The sequence below is a fragment of the Periplaneta americana genome, chromosome 6, assembly GCF_040183065.1.
Source record: "Periplaneta americana isolate PAMFEO1 chromosome 6, P.americana_PAMFEO1_priV1, whole genome shotgun sequence".
Classification (NCBI taxonomy): Eukaryota; Metazoa; Arthropoda; class Insecta; order Blattodea; family Blattidae; genus Periplaneta; species Periplaneta americana.
This window is the reverse complement of record NC_091122.1, coordinates 134,695,625-134,719,385: the sequence shown is the minus strand read 5'-3', so window position 1 is coordinate 134,719,385 and position 23,761 is coordinate 134,695,625. Positions and strand designations below refer to the sequence as shown.

Here is a 23,761-nt window from a genome sequence, read left to right as displayed (position 1 = left end):
AATTTATGTATCATTTACGATTTTTCAAACACTCAAAAATTTATATTTTCTTGAATTCAGGATCCTTGAGGTCTGCCAGTGTTCTTGGTTTGATGTTTTTCAAATGAAAAAAACTAATTGAATTATAATTAGGCTAGATTTATAATTCATAGTAAAAAATCTAAAAAAAAAAATATTTCTTAATTATACATTCAACTGATATTGGCAGGATTTATTAACATACTCATAATGAATAAAATAAAGAAGAAAGTATTAATAATATTCAAAATTGTATAAAATATCAACCAAACCAATTTTCCCTGCACAAATTGTTTCCCTCAATTAAGAAAAATCAATTATCCTTAACAATATGTTTTTTTTTAATCCCAAAAATTGTTGATTAATCTAGGAGTATTGCCTAACCACTGTACTAAATTTCAGATCAAAATTAATTCAGGTTATATAGAAATTAAACTTGAATTTTACTAAATTTATACTAGCGAAACGTGTACAGTGTACACACCCCCTTGTTACATTTTAACGTCCTGCGATTAATTAATTAAGACATACAATAAGAATACCTTTGTTTATAGTTTTCTTGTGGAGTGAGACAGAAAAATTAAATTACGTACTCATAGCAGCGATATATAGTTGCAACACTGTAAGAATATTGTTCGTATATATATATATATATATATATATATATATATATATATATATATATATATATATAACTATTTTCGTTTTAAATTACAGAAAAAAATTATTGGAATTAAATACTTGCACTGTCTATTTGCAATAGACTCACAGAAGATTTTTATTTACATATTTTTATAAAATACGTGTTTTTATGGAATGGGATTTAGTATTTCAGCTTCCAATTTGCATTTTGCATTTTTTTAGAAATGTATTTATTTGCAAAATGGATATTTGTACATAAAAGTCGCCCCCTTTTAATTACTTACGTTTTTTTTCTCTTGCACGGAGGAGGGACCGAAGGCTTGCACTGCAGTCTGAGGCTTATTGTGCTTATCACTCCTTTCTGTGAATGAATGGGTAGCCGAACGGCCGCGCTCTTGTACAAGTACAGCATGCCGCACCGTGAACTTAACCCGGGCTGTTTTCTGGATGATGATGATTATGATATGTGAATTAATGATGGCGAAATGAATCCGAGGTCCAACATCGAAAGTCACCGAGCAGTTCTGGTCAATTGGTTGAGGGAAAACCTCGGAAAAGCCACAACCAAGTAACTTGTCCCAACCATGATTTGAACCCGGGTCCGCTCGTTTCATGGCCAGACGTGCTAACCATTACTCAACAGCAGTGGAATTATCTACTGTTACAATGATTATTAAAGGAGAAAAATTCGCTCCGGCGTCGGGGATCGAACCGGGGTCCTTGGTTCTACATGCCAAGTGCTCTAACCACTGAGCTACACCGAAGTTCAGTCCACAGTACTGGATCGAATCCCTCTCCTGTAGTGTTTTTCCCTTCGTGGCCTGACTGCAAGTTCGACATATATGTTGATATAATAAGTCAACTGCCATTATACAAGGAGCGCACTCAACTGAGTGACTTGATGGCCGGGATTCCATAGTAATATGCACTGTTGGGCGAAGAATCTACTTAAATATTAATTTTTGGTCCTACAGAATATATCTTTTATGATAACAATGATTATTGGAGGAGAAAAATTCGTTCCGGCGCCGGGGATCGAACCTGAATCTTTGGTTGCAGGTACCACGTGTTCTAACCACTGAGCTACGTCGAAGTTCAATCCACAGCACCGGATCTAATCCCTTCCTATAGTGTTTTTCCTTTTGTGTCCTGACTCCAAGTTCGACATTTATATGTTGACTGCCATTATACAAGGAGCGCACTCAACTGAGTGACTTGGTGGCCGGGATTCCACAGTAATATGCACTGTTGGGCGAAGAATCTACATAAAGATTAATTTTTGGTCCTACAGAATATATCTGTTATGGTAACAATGAGAAGAATTTCCACTTCAATGTTACATCACATTATATCTTTACATTATGTGTATCGTTGCAGTTCATGTTAATTAATTTTACTAAGCTCTGTACTTCGATGGGAAGAACATGGAATAGACGTTGTTGAATTTATAGTTATGGCTTTCTAGGGAATAGTTCATTATTTAGAAACATCGTAGGACTTATTATGGTGGTTTGCCATGAATTCTTACTTTCACTGCAGTATTCCGCCCATTAAGAACTTCCCTGTGTCTTCTTTACTGGCATTATATCCGGTCCTTAATGGCTTGACTGCTCTAGTGTTTGAGATCACTTACGTTGATACTTCCGTTCTTTGTTCTTTATTTATTTTCATTTCTTGTAGCTACGAAATGGCTTCAGTTATTTATCTCTGGCGATTATTTGTGACCTGAATCCTGCACTGCACCCGGTTATGAACATATATTATAAGTTTTATGTTTTCAATTGCATCTATGAATTTTTATCGATGCTTTTTGTCCCTGAAGATATAACGAATGTATACCGTACCTGAATAAAAATGTAATTTTATGAAGGTTTGTTTAAAATAGTGGACAGTTTTCAAGATTAAATGATACGACTTGGGAGAGATACGAGTACTCTCACATGCGGGTAATGGTGAAATCAATTAATATATCATTCGAGCCCTTAGCTATGTGTTCTTTTCTCAAAATAATAATTTTAATGTAATAAACATAATCTATACGGTGCTTTGTTTAATATTCATTATTTACTGTGTTTTATTTGTCAACTAGCCGTACCCGTGCGCTCCGCTGCACCTGTTAGAAATAAATATAAAGTAATTACATAATTAAAATAGGACGTTTGATCCAGGGAACATTCGTTTTTGATAGAAGGATAAATCGTTTAATATGTTTCTTAATTTAAATTGTATTTAAATAATTTCAATGCGGTCATTTTGGTCCAGATAGCAATCATTTGTTGCAATTTCCTTTAACATGTTTCTTAATTATTATTACATGCAACCATAGTTTAATGAAGATTGACGTATCATTTAGTTTTAATGTGTATACTTTATATTACTTGCTATATGTTTCCATTGAATTATGGTAATAACTTAATTTTAACCCTTGTTTTCTACGTCTTCAGTAAATGGCGCTTGGCCCACTATGGTTCTGAACCCTTCAAATAACTTAAATAATGATACAGCATAAACAGTGATATGTAATTATATTTCTTTCTTTCGAAAATGTAAGAATTCACGATCTCCTATGTACCATTGCTATGGAATGAATAAATGTGTTTTTTCTTTATACTCAAAAATTTTATATTTTGCACATAGGAGTTACTGCAGAAACAACAACGCTATAATCTGAGGCGGCGATGAAAATGTATTGTAGTGTTATTTTAAAAGTCTTCTATATCCTTAAATTTCACTCAGAAGTTACTGTAATAGCATTATAGAATTATGTCCATCTACAGAAACTACACTTTCCAAAGGTGAAATAATAATTAAACAATTAATTAGCTTTCGATATTACTTCATACAAACACAGAAACATTCTCTGTAGGCTATGTTTAATAGCTTTCGATTGTTGTTGTCTAAGGCCCCTTATAGACGAAGTCATTTGTTTTTATTTCAATACAGCGCCTTAGATGGCGTTGTTATTGTAATTTTAAAACTAATTTATCTCATTAAATATCAGTCCTATCAAAATTTTGTATAGAATAAAACTTATCGGAAATCATTTGAAAGAAACTTTTGTTATGTGAAATTGTTAATGAAAATTAATAATAAGGGAGATATTTCGATTTATTTAATCCAGGCACCCTTATAACCCCCTTTTAAATAAAGTATTTTGAATGCCGTATAGCCTAAAATCTAAGTTACAACGAACTTAATTTATATTCCAGATTTCATCGAAATCCGTTAAGCCATTATCGCTTGAAAAGGTAACAAACATCCAGACAGACAGACAGACATACAAACAAAAATTTCAAAAAAGCGATTTTCGGTTTCAGGATGATTTATTATATGTGTTAACAGCAATTTATTTTTGGAAAATCGAAAATTACCAGAAAAATTTCGTCTACAGATTTATTATTAGTATAGATGTCCTTTTAATGGCATTTAAATGAGAACTTAACAGATAAAATTTGAAGACCCCCCTCGAAAAATGGTGTAACATCAAATTAATGAAATGCGTGACTTAGATGGAAAAAGTAATTTTTAAGCATTAATTTATAACAGTATGTCTGAAATTATTTTATTTTCCCCTCAAACGCGTGTTATAGACTTGTTGGTTACACCCTTATTCGAGGGAGGTCTTCAATTAAAGGAAAGCAGCAGATTGAATTAATTTCTATGAATAATATTAAAAAAGAAAAAATGCCATAATTATCTAATTAATTACCGTAATTGGAAATACTTTGACATTACGTCTAGCTGGCATTTCTGAAATCCGAGTAATTACACTGGGAAATGTCGAGAACTTCCAAACGATAAAAGAATATAGGAGAATGCTAGTTAGTGCACAGTTTGATCCCTGAACATTTTTATGTTTATGATGATATAGGAATGCATTCCTATTGCAGCCTTTTCTAATTCTGTATAAACAGAATGTCAATCATAATAATTTCAAGGGAAAAATTGTTTCGGGGCCGGCTATCTTTTGGCTGAGCGCACCAGCGCTGAGTTACCCAGGAACTACGCAGACACCGACTCAATTTTTCCATTTATATTCACATACCTCAAGTGGGCTGACAGGCCGCCAGAGGCCCAACATTGAGTGCACACAAACTCTGTGTGACTTGAATTGAACATAGAGTTTGTGTGCACTCAATGTTCGATACCCGACCCCGGAACAATTATTCAAATCAACTTCACAGGGAGCTATACCTGAAAGCCAGATTTGCAGAATGTCAGTCCCTTGACCCTTCCTCTTAGTTGTTGTTGTAGATGGTGATCTACTTCTTGAATTAGTAAAATCTGACGTTTCTTAGGGTTGAGATATTCTCATATTTAATTAATGGCTTTGTTATAAATAAATATTGACAGTAATAATGTTTTTAGGTCTGCGTCCTTGCCTGAGCCAAGATTATGCAGTGCGTACATTTTATCTTTCCACACTCGCGGAGGTAGATTGGAAGCGGCAGTGCATAGCACAGCTGCCCACACTAGGCCCGCACTGAGTGCTGGGTTATGAATAAAAAACATGTGAAGTAAACCGTAGAACAGTCAGATTTCTTACAATTTGAAATTGTGAAAATGTTAAGAAATGCTTACCATTTCAAAGACTATGTTGAAGTGTGGAAAGATAAAATATATGCATTGTATATTAGCAGATTGTTGTTTTGTGAAGCCTTGTGATAAAGTTTGTCTATTTCTAATTATGGTTGTAAAACGTAGTCTATTTCGTTGAGACTCCGGAATTAATTTCAACTAATACATGGGGCATAATTTTATTGAGGATCTTACTGATATGAATAGCTGCTATGGAGTATTGAGGCTCCGGAATTTGTTTCAACTAACAAATGAGACATAATTTCATTGAGGATACTTATATGAAGTTATAAAGCTGCTATAGAGCATTGAGATCCCGGAACTTATTTCAACTAACACATGAGGCATAATTTTATTGAGGATACTTATATGAAGTTATAAAGCTGCTATAGAGCATTGAGATCCCGGAATTTATTTCAACTAACACATGAGGCATAATTTTATTGAGGATACTTATAGGAAGTTATAAAGCTGCTATAGAGCATTGAGATCCCGGAACTTATTTCAACTAACACATGAGGCATAATTTTATTGAGTAGACTTATATGAAGTTATAAAGCTTCTATAGAGCACTGAGATTCCGGAACTTATTTCAACTAATGAGACATAATTTTATTGAGGAAACTTATAGGAAGTTATAAAGTTCTATAGAGCATTGATAACTCGGAATTTATTTCAACTAACACATGAAGCATAATTTTATTGAGTAGACTTATATGAAGTTATAAAGCTTCTATAGAGCGTTGAGATTTCGGAACTTATTTCAACTAGCTCATGAGACATAATTTTATTGAGGATACTTATAGAAGTTATAAAGCTTCTATAGAGCACTGATAACTCGGAATTTATTTCAACTAACATGAAGCATAATTTTATTGAGTAGACTTATATGAAGTTATAAAGCTGCTATGGAGCATTGAGATCCGGAATTTATTTCAACTAACACACGCGGCATAATTTTATTGAAGTTATAAGTTATATTGAAGTTATAATTTTATTGAAGTGACATGAAGTTATAATGCTGCTACGGAGCATTGAGATCCGGAATTTATTTCAACTAATATACGAGGCATAATTTTATTGAGAATACGTACATGAAGTTATAATACTGCTACGGAGCATTGAGATCCGGAATGTATTTCAACTAACACATGAGACATAATTTTATTGAGGATACTTATATGAAGTTATAAAGCTGCTAAGGAGCATTGAGATCACGGAATTTATTTCAACTAACACATGAGGCAAAATTTCATGAGGATACTTATATGAAGTTATAAAGCTGCTGTGAAGCATTGAGACTTCTTTAATATCTATAAATCATATACATTACTAGCAAATGCTGCAACATTTATTTGGCAATGAATGGTATTAATTTTAGTTTAATTTTTCCTATTAAAATAAAATGCTGGTCTTTTTTATAAACAATTTTACAATACATTAACTATAAATTAATTCATACACATTTTATGTACATCAATATATAAATACTTAAATTAATGTCTTAATATAGGAGTATACACAAAGAGAATATTCAAATAACGGATTTCACTATTTCCTTCTAACATAATATTTTATTATACAACCACACTATTAAATTTACTCATTGCCACTTTTTTCTACGTTAGCACAGAATTTGAATCTTATAAAGAAGTCTATATTGTAACTTAACAAATATATCACTATTGAAATATCGTGTTTGAAGAACACATACTAAATTAAATTTAGCTTTTTATATGAAATTATACTATGAATTACTTATTTACAATGTTGATCTTTTAATTTTTAATACTATTTCAGTAGATTCTGACAATTTGTAACGATTGCAATTTACCGAAATAATTAAAAAGAATTCGGAATTTAGGAATATTAGTGTGTGTTTTACGAGAATGTCCTTTTAAGTCATTTTAATAATATTTAGATAAGTATTTGAAGTTTATCTGGCTAATTTTAGTTTTTATATATACTGAATAACAAAACCAGTCTCAAATAAAAGTAAATTAGTTCAGAAATGTGTCAAATATTATTAATATACTCTTTAAAATAAAGGAGATAATAAATTAATGAGCAAAACAAAATTAATGACTAATGGCTATGACAGAATGATATGAGTTAAGTGGATCTAGAATTATTTTTATAGGCCTATAGGTCTACACGTCCATAACTTACTGAAATATACTGTACAGAACTTAAATGTATATTGTTTGCGTAATATTTTTAATTTGTACAATAAAATTGACGTATAAATAATGCAAGGGGAATCAGAATTAGGTTTTTGAGTATTCCACCATATCCTGGAACTTGATATTTCCGTTTTGAAACTACTTTCAGGTTCCATCATCAGGACAGATAGGTAAGATCGGGGGTGGGGTCACCTATTCTGTTACTATCTTTACGCCAGGCTAATTCCGACGACTGACTCGTCCTGATTAGCCTGGTGTAACGAGCCCAACAGAGTAGGCGATTCCCCCCACTGGTCTTACCTATTTACCCTGATGATGGAACCTGTATGTAGTTCCGAAACGTTGGAAATGTCAATTTCAAGGACACAGGTGAATACCCAAAAAACTAGTCACCGTAGAAGCCTAAAAACTCAAATGTAAACTGTATTTTATCAAAGTTTAAATTCAGTCGACATTATGATCTTAAATTTTATACTGTATTGCTTATTTGTATTAAAGAACGAGAGGGATTCTACATATTTAGAAGTCGATCCATTGTTTTTTATATTTTTCACTTAAAGTGTGACAGAGAAGTCAACATTTTTGTTCAAGCAGCTTCCTTGATTAATGATATTTATGTGTCTAAGGAATGTCTTTAAATTAAATTAATTAAAAAGTCAGTTTTTCATGGGGGTTTAATTACTGATTCTGGAATAAGTTTTAGGAAAATAATATAAGATCTAATAACTTAAAACTGATTTTTCTTCTTGGCGATTGTACACAATGCTTAAAAGGTAAATTCTTATTGCAATTTGCATTTTTTTGGTGTATTACCGGTAGTTATTTAAAGTGATGCAAATTTAACATTACAAAATACCGTAATCTATTAATAATAAATTAACTGTTTAATATATTAACCATTGGAAGGAATGGTGAACGGGAGAAGAGTTCGTGGCAGAAGAAGATTTCAGATGATAGACGACATTAAGATATAATTATAGATCATATGCGGAGACTAAGAGGGAAGCAGAAAATAGGAATTATTGGAGAATGCTGGGTTTGCAGTGAAAGACTTGCCATTTGGCAGAACATTATGTATGTATGTATGTATGTATGTATGTATGTATGTATGTATGTATGTATGTATGTATGTATGAACATTCTGTAAAGTTTCTGGAACAAATTTATAATTACACCTATACTATATTTTATGGTTTTAGTGCAATTTTGAGATATGAACAAAATAATAAGACCAAGAGGTTACAGAGACCGAGGAAGACCAAGATATCGTGGAAAGATGAATGCTATGTTCTTAGATTACCGTTAAAAATCACATGATATAAAACGAGAAAATTTATGATGATGAGGATGATGATGATAACGATGATGGTAAAAGCAGTTAATGCATTTCTAGACTTTGTTTTATTTATACAAAAAATCACAAACTTTCATTTGATGGAAGATAGATATTTTTAGAAATATTAGACATATAGATCTGTTTTTTATTTTATTACTGAAAAAAATTGGGATATGAAAGATATTAATATACTCCTATCAATGGTTTTATTTTTATAATAAACACAATATTACATTTTAGCAAAGATATTTTCAAAACATTTGATGTAGAGATCTTATTTCTTAATTTTATTTTGTACCTCAAATTTCACAATTTCGTTGCATTGTCATAATAGTAAGATGATGATTCTAAATATGCAGCTGGTGCCCTTTAGAGTGATTACAAAACAAAATTGTAAGGTTTTATATACCTACATGAATCTTTTTAATCTTAGACCTGACTTCTGAAGAATATTATTTGCATATTTTCTCAGTTTTCTAGAACTACTTAACACAGTTGAAGTTTTGATAATTTGTATGTTTTTAATAGTGAGTCTTAACGAACGTTCCCGGTGTTTCTGTCTGACCATCGGCAGACCCCCCCACAGCTGCCGTCGCTGCTTGCATCCGCGAACTCACGGCGCTTCGCAGGATTATAACTTACATACTATGTTAATAACATTCCATACTCACCCTCCTCGCAGTAGCTGCTGGAAGTGTTGCCTATCTTGTGTGATACATAAATCATATCATCAGAACGAATCTGTGTTTGAATGTTTTGTTAAGTTCCTCCAGCATATGATGATACACTTTATTTTTCAGTGTTCCCCAGAAATAAAAGTAACATGGTGCTAAATCTGGAGAACGAGCAGGCCATTACGCCCTGCTATTAATTCCACGCCAAAATATACTAATGTTATTGATATAACAGTACGTAAGTTTTAATCCGGTGGAGCGCCATAAGTTCGCATATACAAGTGGGAGGGACCTCCTTTGGTTAGACGACAGAATCTCCGAGAACGTTCGCTGGGACTCAATGTAGGCTACTATGTAAATTACGTAACTAACATTAATCGCTTAGGTGTGAATCACCAATTACAAATATCTATAAGATTTTACCATCAAAATGTAATGCTTCTGTTACAAGAAACTTATTCATTTTCCTATATCTTGTAAGATAATGATTTTGTCAGGCTATTGTTGTAAGTAATCAAATAATCAGTTTCCTTATTTAAAAAAGGCATTAAACAGTGAAAAGCAGAAACTATGATTTGAATGTAATATTGCTGTAAAATGAAACGGAATTAAAAGAAATTTGCTATAAAAATGAAACAGAATTGGAAAAGATGATTTTAGTGACCCCAAAAGCGAAAAAAAAAAGCTATCGGAAAAAAATGACAAGAAATACAAAACTTGTAATATAAAAGTTACATATTTTCTTTTGTTATAACATAAACTGAATTGTATTAAAGGGCATCGTTTTAAAGTTAAAAGGAAAAGTAATGACATTTAATTAATCGCCCCCTACTGATCAATATAGAATGTAAATGTAGGAACATGAACACCTGGTGGTTTAAAATTAATTTTAAAGCAACATGCTTAATCAGACATATGTTTATTGATGTTTAAATATACAATTTATGGAGTTCATGCTAATTTCTAAATAACCGTTTGAAAACTATACACATGCTATGTCCACCCTGATTTTGCGAACGCTACTTCCTTCTTGCAGAAATTGCAATTCAGAACCGCACAGTATGTGTTGGTCAAAATGTGTTTGGAGATTCAGATAGCTACATTGCTTAATTATGCAAGAAATTTCGCTTTTAGATTTGTAAATATATACATGAACTTTGTAATATTAAGTGGAATAGTGGATAGAAACTCAGTATGAATAAAGTTTTTACCAGTTAGACATTTTGCTCCATTGTCTTACCCTGTGTTTTTAAATTTAAAGTAAAAACGTTCTAAATCGAAATATCGTCAATTTGTACTTGAAAAAAATTTATATACAGGTAATGTGAAATATTAAATATAACGATTTTAATTTGTATATTGTTTAAAAATAATAATCAGGTCAGCTAAAGATGATGATAGTTATATATGAAAAGCATTATCAAATTGCCTAACTGAGATCAATAATTTATGTTCCGAAATTCAACGAAGTTGTGAGATAAATCTTTGTTGTTTTAGTTAAAATGTGATGTTTTATTGAATATTAGTATGAATAGGGATGAAAGTTACACATAGGGGCTTAGAAATTATTACTAATTTATTGTATGATATTAAATTGCTTCATTATGCCTTATGTAAAATAAATAGTTTTCAATTGATGATTCCCTTATAATTAAAATGAATGGTGAAAATTCTAACTTTATTTATAACAGGGTGTTCATTATATTTTTCTACATTTATAACAATTATGTATTTGAATCAGAAAATGACAGTCATGTTGCTGCAGCTAAATTATACAGAGTGATTCACGAAGATCATGCAGTAATCTGTGAAATGATTCCTGGTATCACTATGAAGAAAAAAAGTTACTATACACATGTGTCCAATTTTCCAATAGTTTATCTCTTGCTTCCGTAAGACAGATTCTTGTGAACTTGGCTCGAGCGTTTAGAATTTTACTATATATTATAAATAACGCACATAAATCTTTCAACCAACGTGATACCGTGGAAACCAAAGGATGAAGCTGTAAAATATCTTGGAGTGCACTTGATCGCCGTCTATCATGGAAACATCACATCAACAACAAACTTAAATTGGTCTACTCAAGACTCACTAAATTATATCCGCTCCTCAATAAGAAATCATCTCTAAAGCTACAAAATTGCATGCTACTTTACACATCTCTATTACGACCTCTACTGCTTTATGCCTGTCCTGTCTGGGAAGGAGCTGCAATAAGTGAAATTAAACACATCCAGTCATTTCAAAATAAAGTCCTACGAATTTCACTCAATTCTCCTTGGTTTGTCCGTAACAGCCAACTACACAGAGAAATTGGGATTGACACAATCAAACAGTTTATTCATTCACAAGCTAAGAAGTTCTATAACAACCTAGAAAATGTTCCAGGCGTCATCAACTACTCTCTCGGAAGGAAGTCCACATTTCCCACCAGAATCAAGAGCCGACTTCCAATGGACCTCATATTATAATCAAAATTTATCATCGCACCAACCTATGTAAATAATGATTTATTAACAATTATTTTTGTTCATTGAGGAGCCCAATCTAGGCTGCCCTCAATTCAGTGTCATGTATTGTAGCCTATTTATATTTTATTTAGAAATGATCTGTATAGCGCTAAATGCTCTGATCGATCAATAAATTATTTAAAAAAACTGTTCAAAATAATGTACTGAGTATTGCATAAAAATTCAGAACAAACTGCGAATTTGATTAATTCATAATTTTGTTTGATTTATTACTATTAGTTAGGCAATGCTAAAACCACAGTTCACACTGGGGCGGCTACGTGCATTGCTGCATAATGTTGGGTGTTTGAAAATCAGCTTCAATACAGATTTTTCAGTGAATGTACTTTAATAAATTTGTAATACATCCAGTATCATTTTCCTATATATTTAAATGTTTATACCTTTACAATTTCCTCATGCATGTTCAATATTAAGGATGGTGTAGCTTAGTTAATTAAAAAAAAATATGAGATGTTATATGAACTTACGTATTTCATGACAATGACATCAGGAATTAGTTTCTATAGTATTGCATGATCTCCTTAATCAATCTGTATGTAGACTAATATTTTTTTAGACACTCGTGAGTCATAGTAGTGCTGGTAATGAAGAAACATTTAAAGACACTTTTTTTAACATAAATGGTCAGTATCCTAGACTTCAGTATTGGAATATAAAACTTAAAGAATATTATTATGATGTACCAAAGTACATATGATATTTTCGTGGAGGAGTTCTGCGTAATCATGTGATGGATAGAGTAGAGAAAAATCTCTCTCTCCGATATGCGTAAGTAATCACTTAGTGATTCATGACGGCGCTCAATCCGTCGGATCCCGACCACTTAGTCACTCGTACATAGTGCGTTGGACATTGTGCCACTGTCACATATTCTGTGACACAGTACATGAGGGTAGGCCACCAAAGGGAAAACTGAGAGGTAGAACTGAGGGGATTCGATCTGGCATCGGAACTGGAATCCGGTGTGGCTTAATGTATAAAGCGCCACCATATAGAGCTGAAAACTTGAGTTCGATTCCCGGTGCAGGAGAGAATTTTTCTCTGTTCTATCCATCCTTCATTAAATAATATCATTAAGCTCATTTGTGGTAGTTAAAATTAAATTATTATTAACTGCAATAATTCTTATTTGTAACGTTGAAGTGAGGAAGTGGTAGTATATACACCAGGTCATTGACTGTCAAAAATTTCGGAACTTAATATGGGAGTCTTGGACGGAGGAAAAATAACATATATATAAAATAACATATATATAAAATGTCATGTAATATTCAAGAAATGTTATTATCAGACTTGAAAGCTATTTAGTTAATCGAATTAATCAGACTATAAATTTCACAGCTCAATTGGTTGTGTGAATTTACTAGTATAAAATCATACTGTACGTATCATGTTTCTAGATTACCAGAATACTTTGTGTTGCTAATGGATAAATATTTATCAACGAAGACAGTACGTACGTTCACTTAGGATGTCATAACTAGACTTCGAAGTTGAGGCACATAAACTCTGAATTTATGTGCACGCAGGATAAAGCAGCAGCTAGCGAGATAGTCCTCTCCCGTCATCCACTGTATTAGTTGGAAATTTCGCAATATAGGCCGAGTAAATATAGGCCTGAAGGACAAAAATAAATATTATGTTGGACAGAATGCAATGTATTATCGTCTCTCAGATGTAGAAACATAATATTTTCTTAGTTCTATCAAGAGTTGTACAAAACAGTACTGTTTAAAAGGTAATTTTTAATAATAATAATAATAATAATAATAATAATAATAATAATAATAATAATAATAATAATAAACATAAACATAAACATTGGTAATTAAAATAAAGAAAATGAATAAAAAATAATGTATAAATCACGGAAATAAACTTGTATTAAAATAACATTACTATAAAACACGTAACGTTTTATGTAAACATTTAGAAAACAATATTATGTTCTCTTTGCTATGAATTCTAACCCCCATATGAGTGAAACTCATGTCTGGAGGGAAAATTGGGCATATATACTTAGGTTAATAAATTATTACGAAGAAAGAAAAATAATTAATACATTTAAAATGAAAATAATATATTTTATTAATTTAGTAAGAAATGTATCGTATTCTATTCTGTTCAGTAAGAAGACAAAATGAAAGTTTTGTAGGTTAACTTGATAATAAAATAGAATAAACTGAGAATAGAATGAATTATAATAAAGTGTCGCTAAATCACAAGATATTTATTTAAAATATATCAGTCAAATATATAGGGTGATTCACAAGGATTTACCGTCCCTTACGGAGCTTATTTCCAAAGACATTCTGAGCAAAAAATGTTATATAAACATTGTCCTAATCTCAATGTTTTCAGAGTTACACTAATTTGAAGTTGTTAGTAAAATACCTTTTTTTATTTAGTTTTAAGGGCAAGAAATATTACAAAAAGAGTTTGAAGTATTAAGAAGTATCATTTCTTTAATTGGCTAGTGTTCTGTAGCTAAAAATGTGTTGTTAATTGCTTTGTACAGATTTTGTTTTAACTAAAAATTATATCGTTCTTACGCATTTATCACAAAAATTGTTACAAATCATACGAATTTAGGAACTTGATTATTTACAGTTTAATTATACATCCTAATGTACACTCTTAAAGAATTTACAAGAGTGGCATGATTTTTAAAAGTTGTGATCAATTCGTAAGAAAATGTAATTTTCTAGTTAAAAATAGAAAAAAAATCTATTCGAAGCAACTATGGAATTCATAACACATTTCCAGCTTCAGAATATTAGCTAATTAAAGAAATGATACTCCTGAATAGTTCATTCTTTATCTGTAATATTCTTTTACCCTTAAAACTAAAAAATAAAGGTATTTTACAAACAACTTGAAATTAATGTAATTCTGAAAATATTGAGATTAGGACAAATGTTTGTACGAGATTTTTTGCTCCGAATGTCTTCGGAAATAAACTCCGTAAGGGACGGTAAATCCTGTATAGGGGAGAGTCGGGTAGTATCGGACATCGGGTAATATCGGACAGTGCGTTTCTTTCATCTACCACCATATGGTAGTACCTGAATGACATGGTTACGTTTCTCTATGCAACATCATAGAAACGTAACCATGTCAATCAGGTACTATCATCGTGTGGTAGATGAAAGAAACCCACTGTCCGATATTACCCGATGTCCGATACTACCCGACTGTCCCCTATTAACATTAATTTCAATTACGTATTCTAAATATAGTCTTAATTCTTAGTTTGAATTCATACATATTATAATTTCTTAAAATTTTATAGTCTATAGGGTATTTCAAATTTCAAAATCATGTTATAAATTTTTAGCCCACAATTAAGACAGTTTTTTTTTTTTTTTGCCAACAGGTGTGATGCATTTTGCCTTTTGGAAGAAAGTTAATAATGTACTTATTTAAACATTTGTTCCAGTTATATTTCGTTTTCTATATCGCAGTGCTTTCACGTTGTCATCAAAGCTTCAGTGCTAATGCCTATGAAACCTTCAACTTCAACCATACCTAGATAGACAGCACAGTGAATAGAAGACGGAAAAAGTAAACAAGCCCCAGCCTGATTTCCCCATCTCCACCCAGTAGTCCGCTATGAGTTAAACTGTATCGCCCGATTGGTGCCTCAACTTCGAAGTCTAGTCATAACCAAATGTTAAAGTTACTCTAAAGAAATTAATGAATTATAACAGATTTTGTCAGTCATCGATAGAGATTTATTTCTCTCTAAATTTAAAATTTGTTACACTTAATTTGAATGAAAAGTTTTTACCGGTACTTGTTAGTTTGTGTATTTGTGTTGTAAATTTCATATTAATTAAATAATATTTACAATATGAAAATGTTTATTCACTTTACGAAGTATAAAAATGTAACATTGTCAATCTGAAAATATTGCTTGCATAGGATCTATAGTTGACTAATAGAAATGTACATTTTTAAATCTTATATTCTACTTCAAGTTCCTTAAGCTACGTTGCATTTTATGATGTTGAATGGATAAGAAGTTTTATTAGACTTTAAAATGTTACAAGGTTGTTATATACACATCTTATATAAGCCTATTTCTTGTAGAAATATCGATTAAAGCGCATATCTGAATACATTACTGTAAGCGTTTAAATATTTAAATAATATACTTTCAAATTGAATTTGTGCGTTTAGAGGTACAGGTTTTGTAATACTTTTAATTAAATAGAGATGTATGTAATATGCGATACAAATATACACTTAGACTATTAGTATGAATAATATTGTACATATTGAAATACAAGTCATGATTCCTAGATTTTTATATTGACTATTACACTTTTACTACGTTATACTACTTTTGACCAATAAAACGGTACGAAAGGGAGTGTTTCAACCAATCATGGCTGTTTATCGCTACAATTTTATCACTTACCTAGCATTTGTTTTTATCACTTCCCTAGCATTTGTTTCTTTGTTTGCCAACATTTCAAACTGCAAATTCTTTACGGTACTACAAAACATGCTTGCGACTGTAATTTGTTTACCGCATATACAGGGTGATTCACGAGGATTTATCGTCCTTTACGGAGCTTATTTCTGAAGACATTTTGAGAAAAAGTTGTCATATAAACATAGTTGCTATTCTCAATATTTTCATATTTACACTAATTTAAAGTTGTTAGTAAAATACGTTTTTTCTTTAGTTTGAAGGTAAAAGAATAATAGAAATGGAGAATAAACCATTCAGAAGTATCATTTCTTTAATTGGCAAGTATTATGAAGCTAAAAATGTGCTGTGAGCTCCTTAGTTCCTTCGTACAGACATCTTTTTCTATTTTTAACTATAAAATTACATTATTCTTACGCTCTTATCACAACAATTATTACAAATCACACCACTTCCACCGATTTAATTATTTACTGTTCAGTTTTGCATTCTAATTTACAGTCTTGGAGAGTTTACAACACATTTTAAAAAATGTCGCCGTCCGCTTGAGTACACTTGGCCGCACGCTTGTGAACGGCACTCGTCGCGCTACGTAACTGCATACAGCTATCTTTGATTTCCGTAGCGCTCGCGCTGGCTACTGACTGCACGCTGACCAAGATCACGCGTTCACAGCAATGCGTTCCAATAAGGAAACGTAACTCTGTAAATATTGAGAATAGGACCCATGTTTATGTGAAATTTTTTGCTCAGAATGTCTTCGGAAATAAGCTCCGTAAAGGACGGTAAATCCTCGTGAATCACCCTGTATGGTCAACTGAAAATGGCGGCTCCGTTCAAACGTTTTGGTGAAGCTAACATTAGTGAAATATAATTTTAGTAAGTCAATCAATACCTATTTTATTGTTTTTGAGTACTTTATTTCTTCTAATCTTTATAAAATTTCTTCACTTTTTATCACCTCCCTAGCATTTATTTCTCTGTTTTCCAACATTTCTAAATGCAAATTCTTTACGGTACTATAAAACATGCTTTGCGATCGTCATTTGTTTACCGAATATATAGTCAACTGGAAATGGCGGCTTCTTTCAAACGTTTTGGTGAAGCTAACATTCATGAAATAGAATTTTAGTAAATCAATTAATATTTTATTTTATTAGAGTACTTTATTTCTTGTAATCTTTATAATTATATTTTCTTCTAATCGTGTAATAGTCAATTAAATCGCACTCGAGTTTTGATTTTCTCTAGATAATTCAAAACCTCTAGTGAGATTACTGTTGATGATACTGCCATTCGTATTAATGTGCAAGTTTTGTATTTACATTGAATATTTTAAAATAATTTTCTTCTATGATTTTCTCCCATTTTATTTTCGTAGCAATAGTTCAATGTTAACTACGAGTATTTTAGAAAACTATTGTGAATGATGAAACTGTGTCGATTTATTAAACGTAAAACATTCAATTACAACAGGAGTGGTGAAAAAAATCAGATGGGATGAGTATTAGAATAAATTTAAACATTCTAGTGATAAATTATATTGTAATAATTTATTTTCGGGGTAAATCGTTACACTTCTGTTTTCAGTAAACAATTATCCAAACTGACAACGCACATTCACGATTTAAAATCGTGTCTTATTTGATTTGAAAACGTTTTGGATTATATCTCTTTACTAATGGACTACTAGAACACCTCAATACTACATTCCATATTCTACACAATTTACTTTGATGAACTAATACAACTATTTACTCTGTTTTGCTATACACGGATAATTTATTTTCATACTGACTACGTTTTACGCCAAAGTTCCAAGTTTTGGTTGAAAGAAATATTTTGACTAGAGGTGTGCTATAACCGACGTCTAGTCAATACCCGTCTTAAGCGATGAAATTCCTTTAGGCCAATAATACATACTTCTGGAAATAATACATTGCAGTAATTGAATGCAGAATGAAACTGAGCAAAGAATGTGACCTTTAGTAGAATCGCTATTTGTTAAAAGGGCGGAAGTCCAAAAATACAAATTTTACAGGAGGGACAAAAAAGTCAAGGACATCAGCACTTTTAACATACATTATAAAATGTTATGTTTCATTTTAACCGTTTTTACTGTTTTTTTTAAGTTCTTTTAACATAAATTGATGCGTCTATGGCAAGAGAACACATTTCAATAAAAAATGAATTTTGAAAAAATGTGACTTCCGCCCTTTTAACAAATAGCGATAGAAAGTTATGACGTAACTCAGCTTTCATTATTTATCTTCTACAACACGAAGAGAAAATTTGAAACTCGTTTAATTGAAAATAATTAAAAAATACGTGGATTACAGTTCTTGATATAATGTGGTTTGTAATTCTGCAGCACTTTCTGTGCCAGAATATTTTTGTAAATAAATTTTTATGCATAGAAATTGTGAATTTATTCATCTAATTTTTTCACAAGTTTTTTACGTTTAATAATTAAGCATGCAGAGAACTTCAAGTTCATAAACGGAAATGAAATATAATGATTTTGGACTGATAATAACAATTTGTGATAATGACGTTTATAATAAATTAATTGCAGCTTATATCAGTGGGAGCATTACAAATTAATTTCAGTACATTTCTGAATATTACTGAACAGTGAAATAGATATTAATGTAATTTTTAGAAGTAACTAATAATATAGCATGAAGAATATCAAGAATGTATTTTATTTTCAGGAAATGTTTTTATTAAGCTAATGTTGAATTTAACACTGTCGTTAAATAACGGGCCGTTATAGACCACTTATTACCAGAACTAGAATTCACCTGGCAGCATGTAAATTTCAATTTTACCGGCTAATAACAGACATTTTAAAATTATTGTTCTTGTTTTTTTCTTATGAGAGTGGTATTCGTATTGATATTTGATAGAATGTATTTCCAGAAAAATTACAATACAATCGTAAGAAGTGAAAATATTATTTAAAACAGTATTCAGAACTAATACTTCTAAAACAATTACAGTAAAATCTTAGAAAGTGCTTAAATGTAAATTTAATTTTAAAATTATATTCAAAAGTTGACACAATTTGTAGGAAAGTTACAGTGCAATCTTGGAAATTGCGTCAGTGTAAAATTTAATTTAAAAAACAGTGGTCAAAATTAAGTAATATTTCCAGGTAGGTAACAGTTCAATCTTAAGTAGTGCGTAAGTGCAAATTTAATTTAAAAGCAACATTTACTATTTTATAATATTTATAGAAAAATTGCAGTGCAGTGTTAAGAATTACGTCAGTGCAAATTTAATTTAAAAACAATATTCCAGAGACGTTACAGTACAATGTTAAGAAGCGGAAATTTATTTCAAAAACAATATTCAAAACTAAGTAGTATTGCTAGGAAAATTACAGTAAAGTTTCCAGAATCGAGTAAGTGCAAAGTTTAATTTATATTCAAAACTAAGTAATATCTTGTTCAATACATCCTTCAGACCTGAACAAAATTTAAAACTACTTTCAGACAAGGACGGTATAAAATGTTACTAATTAAAAAATTGGAAGTTATTTTTGATTTTTAACAGCACACCCCATCTCTTATTAAGGTTTAGGAAATGAAACAGTACAGCTGGTCCCTATAAGAAAAGGGTCACATTGTGACATAGATTCTATTTCCTATGATCTCCTAGACGATCATATTGACATAGGGTGATTACTTGAAACTTCACATTTGTTTCCCTTTACAGAGGAAAGGGATTAAGAAGGGTAGGCGGGCACTCTAAGTGCGTCCGCTCATTACGTGGTATTTGCGTCTCTTTCGTCTCATGCCCTTAAGTTTGTCACACAGCCCCAAACTTGACTAATGACATCATTAGTGCTTGATGATGGACGCACAAGTTTGTCGCCCTCACAGTCAAATAGCTGCACACGACACGGCACAGATTCCTTTTGTCTTCATTTACTGACGCTTGCGTCTTCATGTGGTTCCCATCCTCTTATGCTGTGATGTAATACTCATGGCGCTTCTTGCATTTTTCCCTCATGATGTAGCATAGTGCTATGGTGATCAGTATGGCGATGGTGATTCCCATACCAATGCTCACCCAGATGATTTCCTCATTGATTCCAGTGTGGTTGCGACCTGGAATCAGATAATAAAAAAATTAGTAGTTGTAATACCAACTGGAAAGGGACTAAGTAGGGTCATTTTGAGAGATAATCAGGGAGGGCAGTTACTATAAAGATTATGGGTGCTATTCATAAACATTTCGCTAGCCCGCGCTACGAGCGTGCTAAACTAGCCCGGCTATCGGCTGGTTACTTGAACGGGATTCATATCATATCATATCATATCATATCATATCATATCATATCATATCATATCATATCATATCATATCATATCATATCATATCATATCGTTAACACTGGTTTATGAATACGAAAAACGTTAGTTCGCTGATCATCCACCGGAAGCCCGCGCTAAGAATGTCTATGAATACGGCCCAAAGATCTTTATCAATAAGGAGCGGATTCCTATGTAATTAAATATTCCTTTTGTGTGTGATAAAATACAATTAACAAAGTTAAAAATTCCGAACATGAAGTTTCAAGTTTAAAACCCAAATTTTATTTCACATAAAACACATATTTTCACAAAAAAATTACGTAAATACATATTTTCAGGAAATCTATTGTAAACATATAAATCTTGGATTTTTTTACTTAAATAATTTTTTACAAGAACTTTTAAATATTTTAAAACTGTATCAATTATATCACTCAGAAGTACGTTATCTTTTTAAGAATTCTTGGTTGCTTCATGTTTCTAAGCGCTGTGTGGTGTGTCCATTTTCGTAATAGTATCGCCTCAAGTTCTGAGAACTGCTAGGCAGCATATGAATGTTACTATTAGAGAATAAATTAACATAGACAAGGTGGAGAGATCGTGCAACAATAATTAGGAATGTTTATTGTTGCTGAAGATGATTTCATTCCACGCTTTGTTTGTGAAACACAACAGATAAGAGCTCGGGTATGAACATTATTTAATTTGAACAAATCTGTCGCCTCTCGTTCATGTCTATCAAGTAAGGCAATAGCCTATATCTTGTTGTCATTGCCTGTTATCGGGCTTCTTCAATCGATATCCTTCAAGATATACTGAAAAATGGTTGTTTAAAAACGATTTGCCTTTCCTATTAGCAAATCTAAGCTTTTTGTGTGACACCATAAAAAACTCGAAACATCCAAAAGCCTGTTGTCTGAAACAGGGAGGTGCATGCCGTGGATATTAAACTACACTCGCTACCAGGTTCAGAAGTACAAGTACTAAGGGACAAATTCCAGAATGTGTTTGGGAACAACAGGGGATATAAAAAAATGTGTAAAGTTGCTCAAGTATTGGAGGGTGTGCCTGTAGGTGAAATTGACGGTGTATTGTTTGTGACATTCCTCTCTTTAAATGTGCACGTCTGACGTCCTGTGACTTGGAAAGATCGTTTTCACAGTATAAGTCATTGTTCAGAGATAATCGGCATGATTTTGTGATGGAGAATTTGGAGATGACCTTTGTTGTTCACTGCAGTTCTTGGCCAACTACTAGCACTCATGTGTGGTTGGTGAGTACCTAGTAACATTTTTTTCCAAGCTAAGTAAGGTATTTTTGTCATACTTAAAAAAATATATATATATTTTATTTTCAGCAAATATTTTCGTACTTTTTAGCACATAAAAAATAAATATATTAAAATTTCTTAGCACATAAAAATCCACTCCCTATTTATCATTGTGTTCGTTCGTGAACGGTTTTTTAAATATTCATACAAATAAAAGCGAACAAATGGCAACATGCAAGACGAGTTCATGTAAGAGTAGCGATTGAATCGCAAGACAAATGGTAATTATTATACATTTCATAAATAATGCAGAGGTTGGCAGAACTGTGAAGTGGATGATGCAACACCAATGAAAATTACATCAGTTGCATTTGAAGGATTGAGGAAGAAGCACGCGAGTTCGTTTTGTACATAGCATACTCTGTGTTTAGGTAACGCGAGCTAGAAATGGAGCCTACACGTGTCTGGGGTACTGTGTCGATTGATGATAAAAGATCGAATCTTTATGTGGGAAAACCTCACAGACATCCACAGCGGAGCGGAGTTTGTGGTGAGCTTGCAGTGGATCGTAGTACCGTTTTTCGTTTGGGTACTGGTTTTCGTGTCAGCTTAGACGATGATGCAAGACCAGGAAGGTCGAAAACATCAACACACAAACTTGTGGCGGATGCTCTTCAAGCAGATCGTCGAGCGACGTCAGAGGAAGTTTCAGAAGCTACGGGGATTTCACCAAATTCAGTATTCCGTATTTTAACAAAGAATTTGATGGGTTCCTCACTGCTTGACTGCTGAAAGCCTTGGTTATTCTGAACAGAAGCAGAAACACCTGAATATTAAAAAACATTCAAAATTAGCATCTTCCAATAATAAATTATTTAAAAAGCAGGCACTTCAACTGATTTTAAATACTGATTACTATTCTAATAATTTTTTTCTATATTTTCATTTTTTTTATATTTCTCTCTTACATTAAATTAAAAAAAAATTATGTTAAGAATCTTTCAAAATTCAATAAATTAAATAGATCTAAAAATATCATTTATGTATATAATATATTCATTATATTTTTGCATAATATTTTGTATTTATTTTGCAATTGTATTATTTTAATACTTTTTCTCATTTTACTTTATTATTGTTTAAAGGGCCATCGCCCCTTGGACTTTCTAGTTAACTTACTCTTCTGTGTATTGCCTGATATAATTTCATTGTATTTCTTGTATTATTATCTCTTGTATTGTTTTGGTATTTGCGACTTTACTTTTGTTTACTTATATTTGATTAATTAAATAAAACAATTAAATACTTATTTGAGTGTAGACTTAAGCGTGTAATGTTACTTTTTCATTATTTAATGTAACTCCACTCCCGGCCACAAGCTTTTGCTTCATCGGGAGTACCAACCGAAAGTGTACTAATACAGTACCTATTATCTTTCAAGTAAAATTATTATTATTATTATTATTATTATTATTATTATTATTATTATTATTATTATTAAATTGCAAAGTTGCTGATAGGACCATCACGAAAACGAGTAGCCCAACGAGAAATTTTATTACGGTCCACTGTAAAGTTCACCACAAACTCCACTTAAAGTATTGCGGAAGTGTGAATTTCTGTGAGGGGGGGGGGTTTGCCACGTAAAATTCGATCTTTAGTCTTCAATCGTCACAATACCCGAGACACGTGTTACTTAAACACAGATTATGCTAGGGACGAAACGAACACACGTGCTTCTTTCTCAATCCTTCAGCTGCAATT

General features: G+C 31.8%; 1 protein-coding gene across 2 annotated transcripts in view; it reads right to left on the bottom strand.

The window, feature by feature from the left end:
* Nucleotides 1–8,491: 8,491 nt before the first annotated feature.
* LOC138701752 (uncharacterized) overlaps nt 8,492–23,761 on the bottom strand; it is a 797,192-nt gene continuing 781,922 nt past the window's right edge. For both annotated transcript variants that reach the window (XM_069828978.1, XM_069828976.1), the window contains one exon: nt 8,492–20,521. In XM_069828978.1, the coding sequence (XP_069685079.1) occupies nt 20,376–20,521 (146 nt within the window). In that variant the 3' untranslated portion in view covers nt 8,492–20,375. The remainder of the gene's footprint in view (nt 20,522–23,761) is intronic.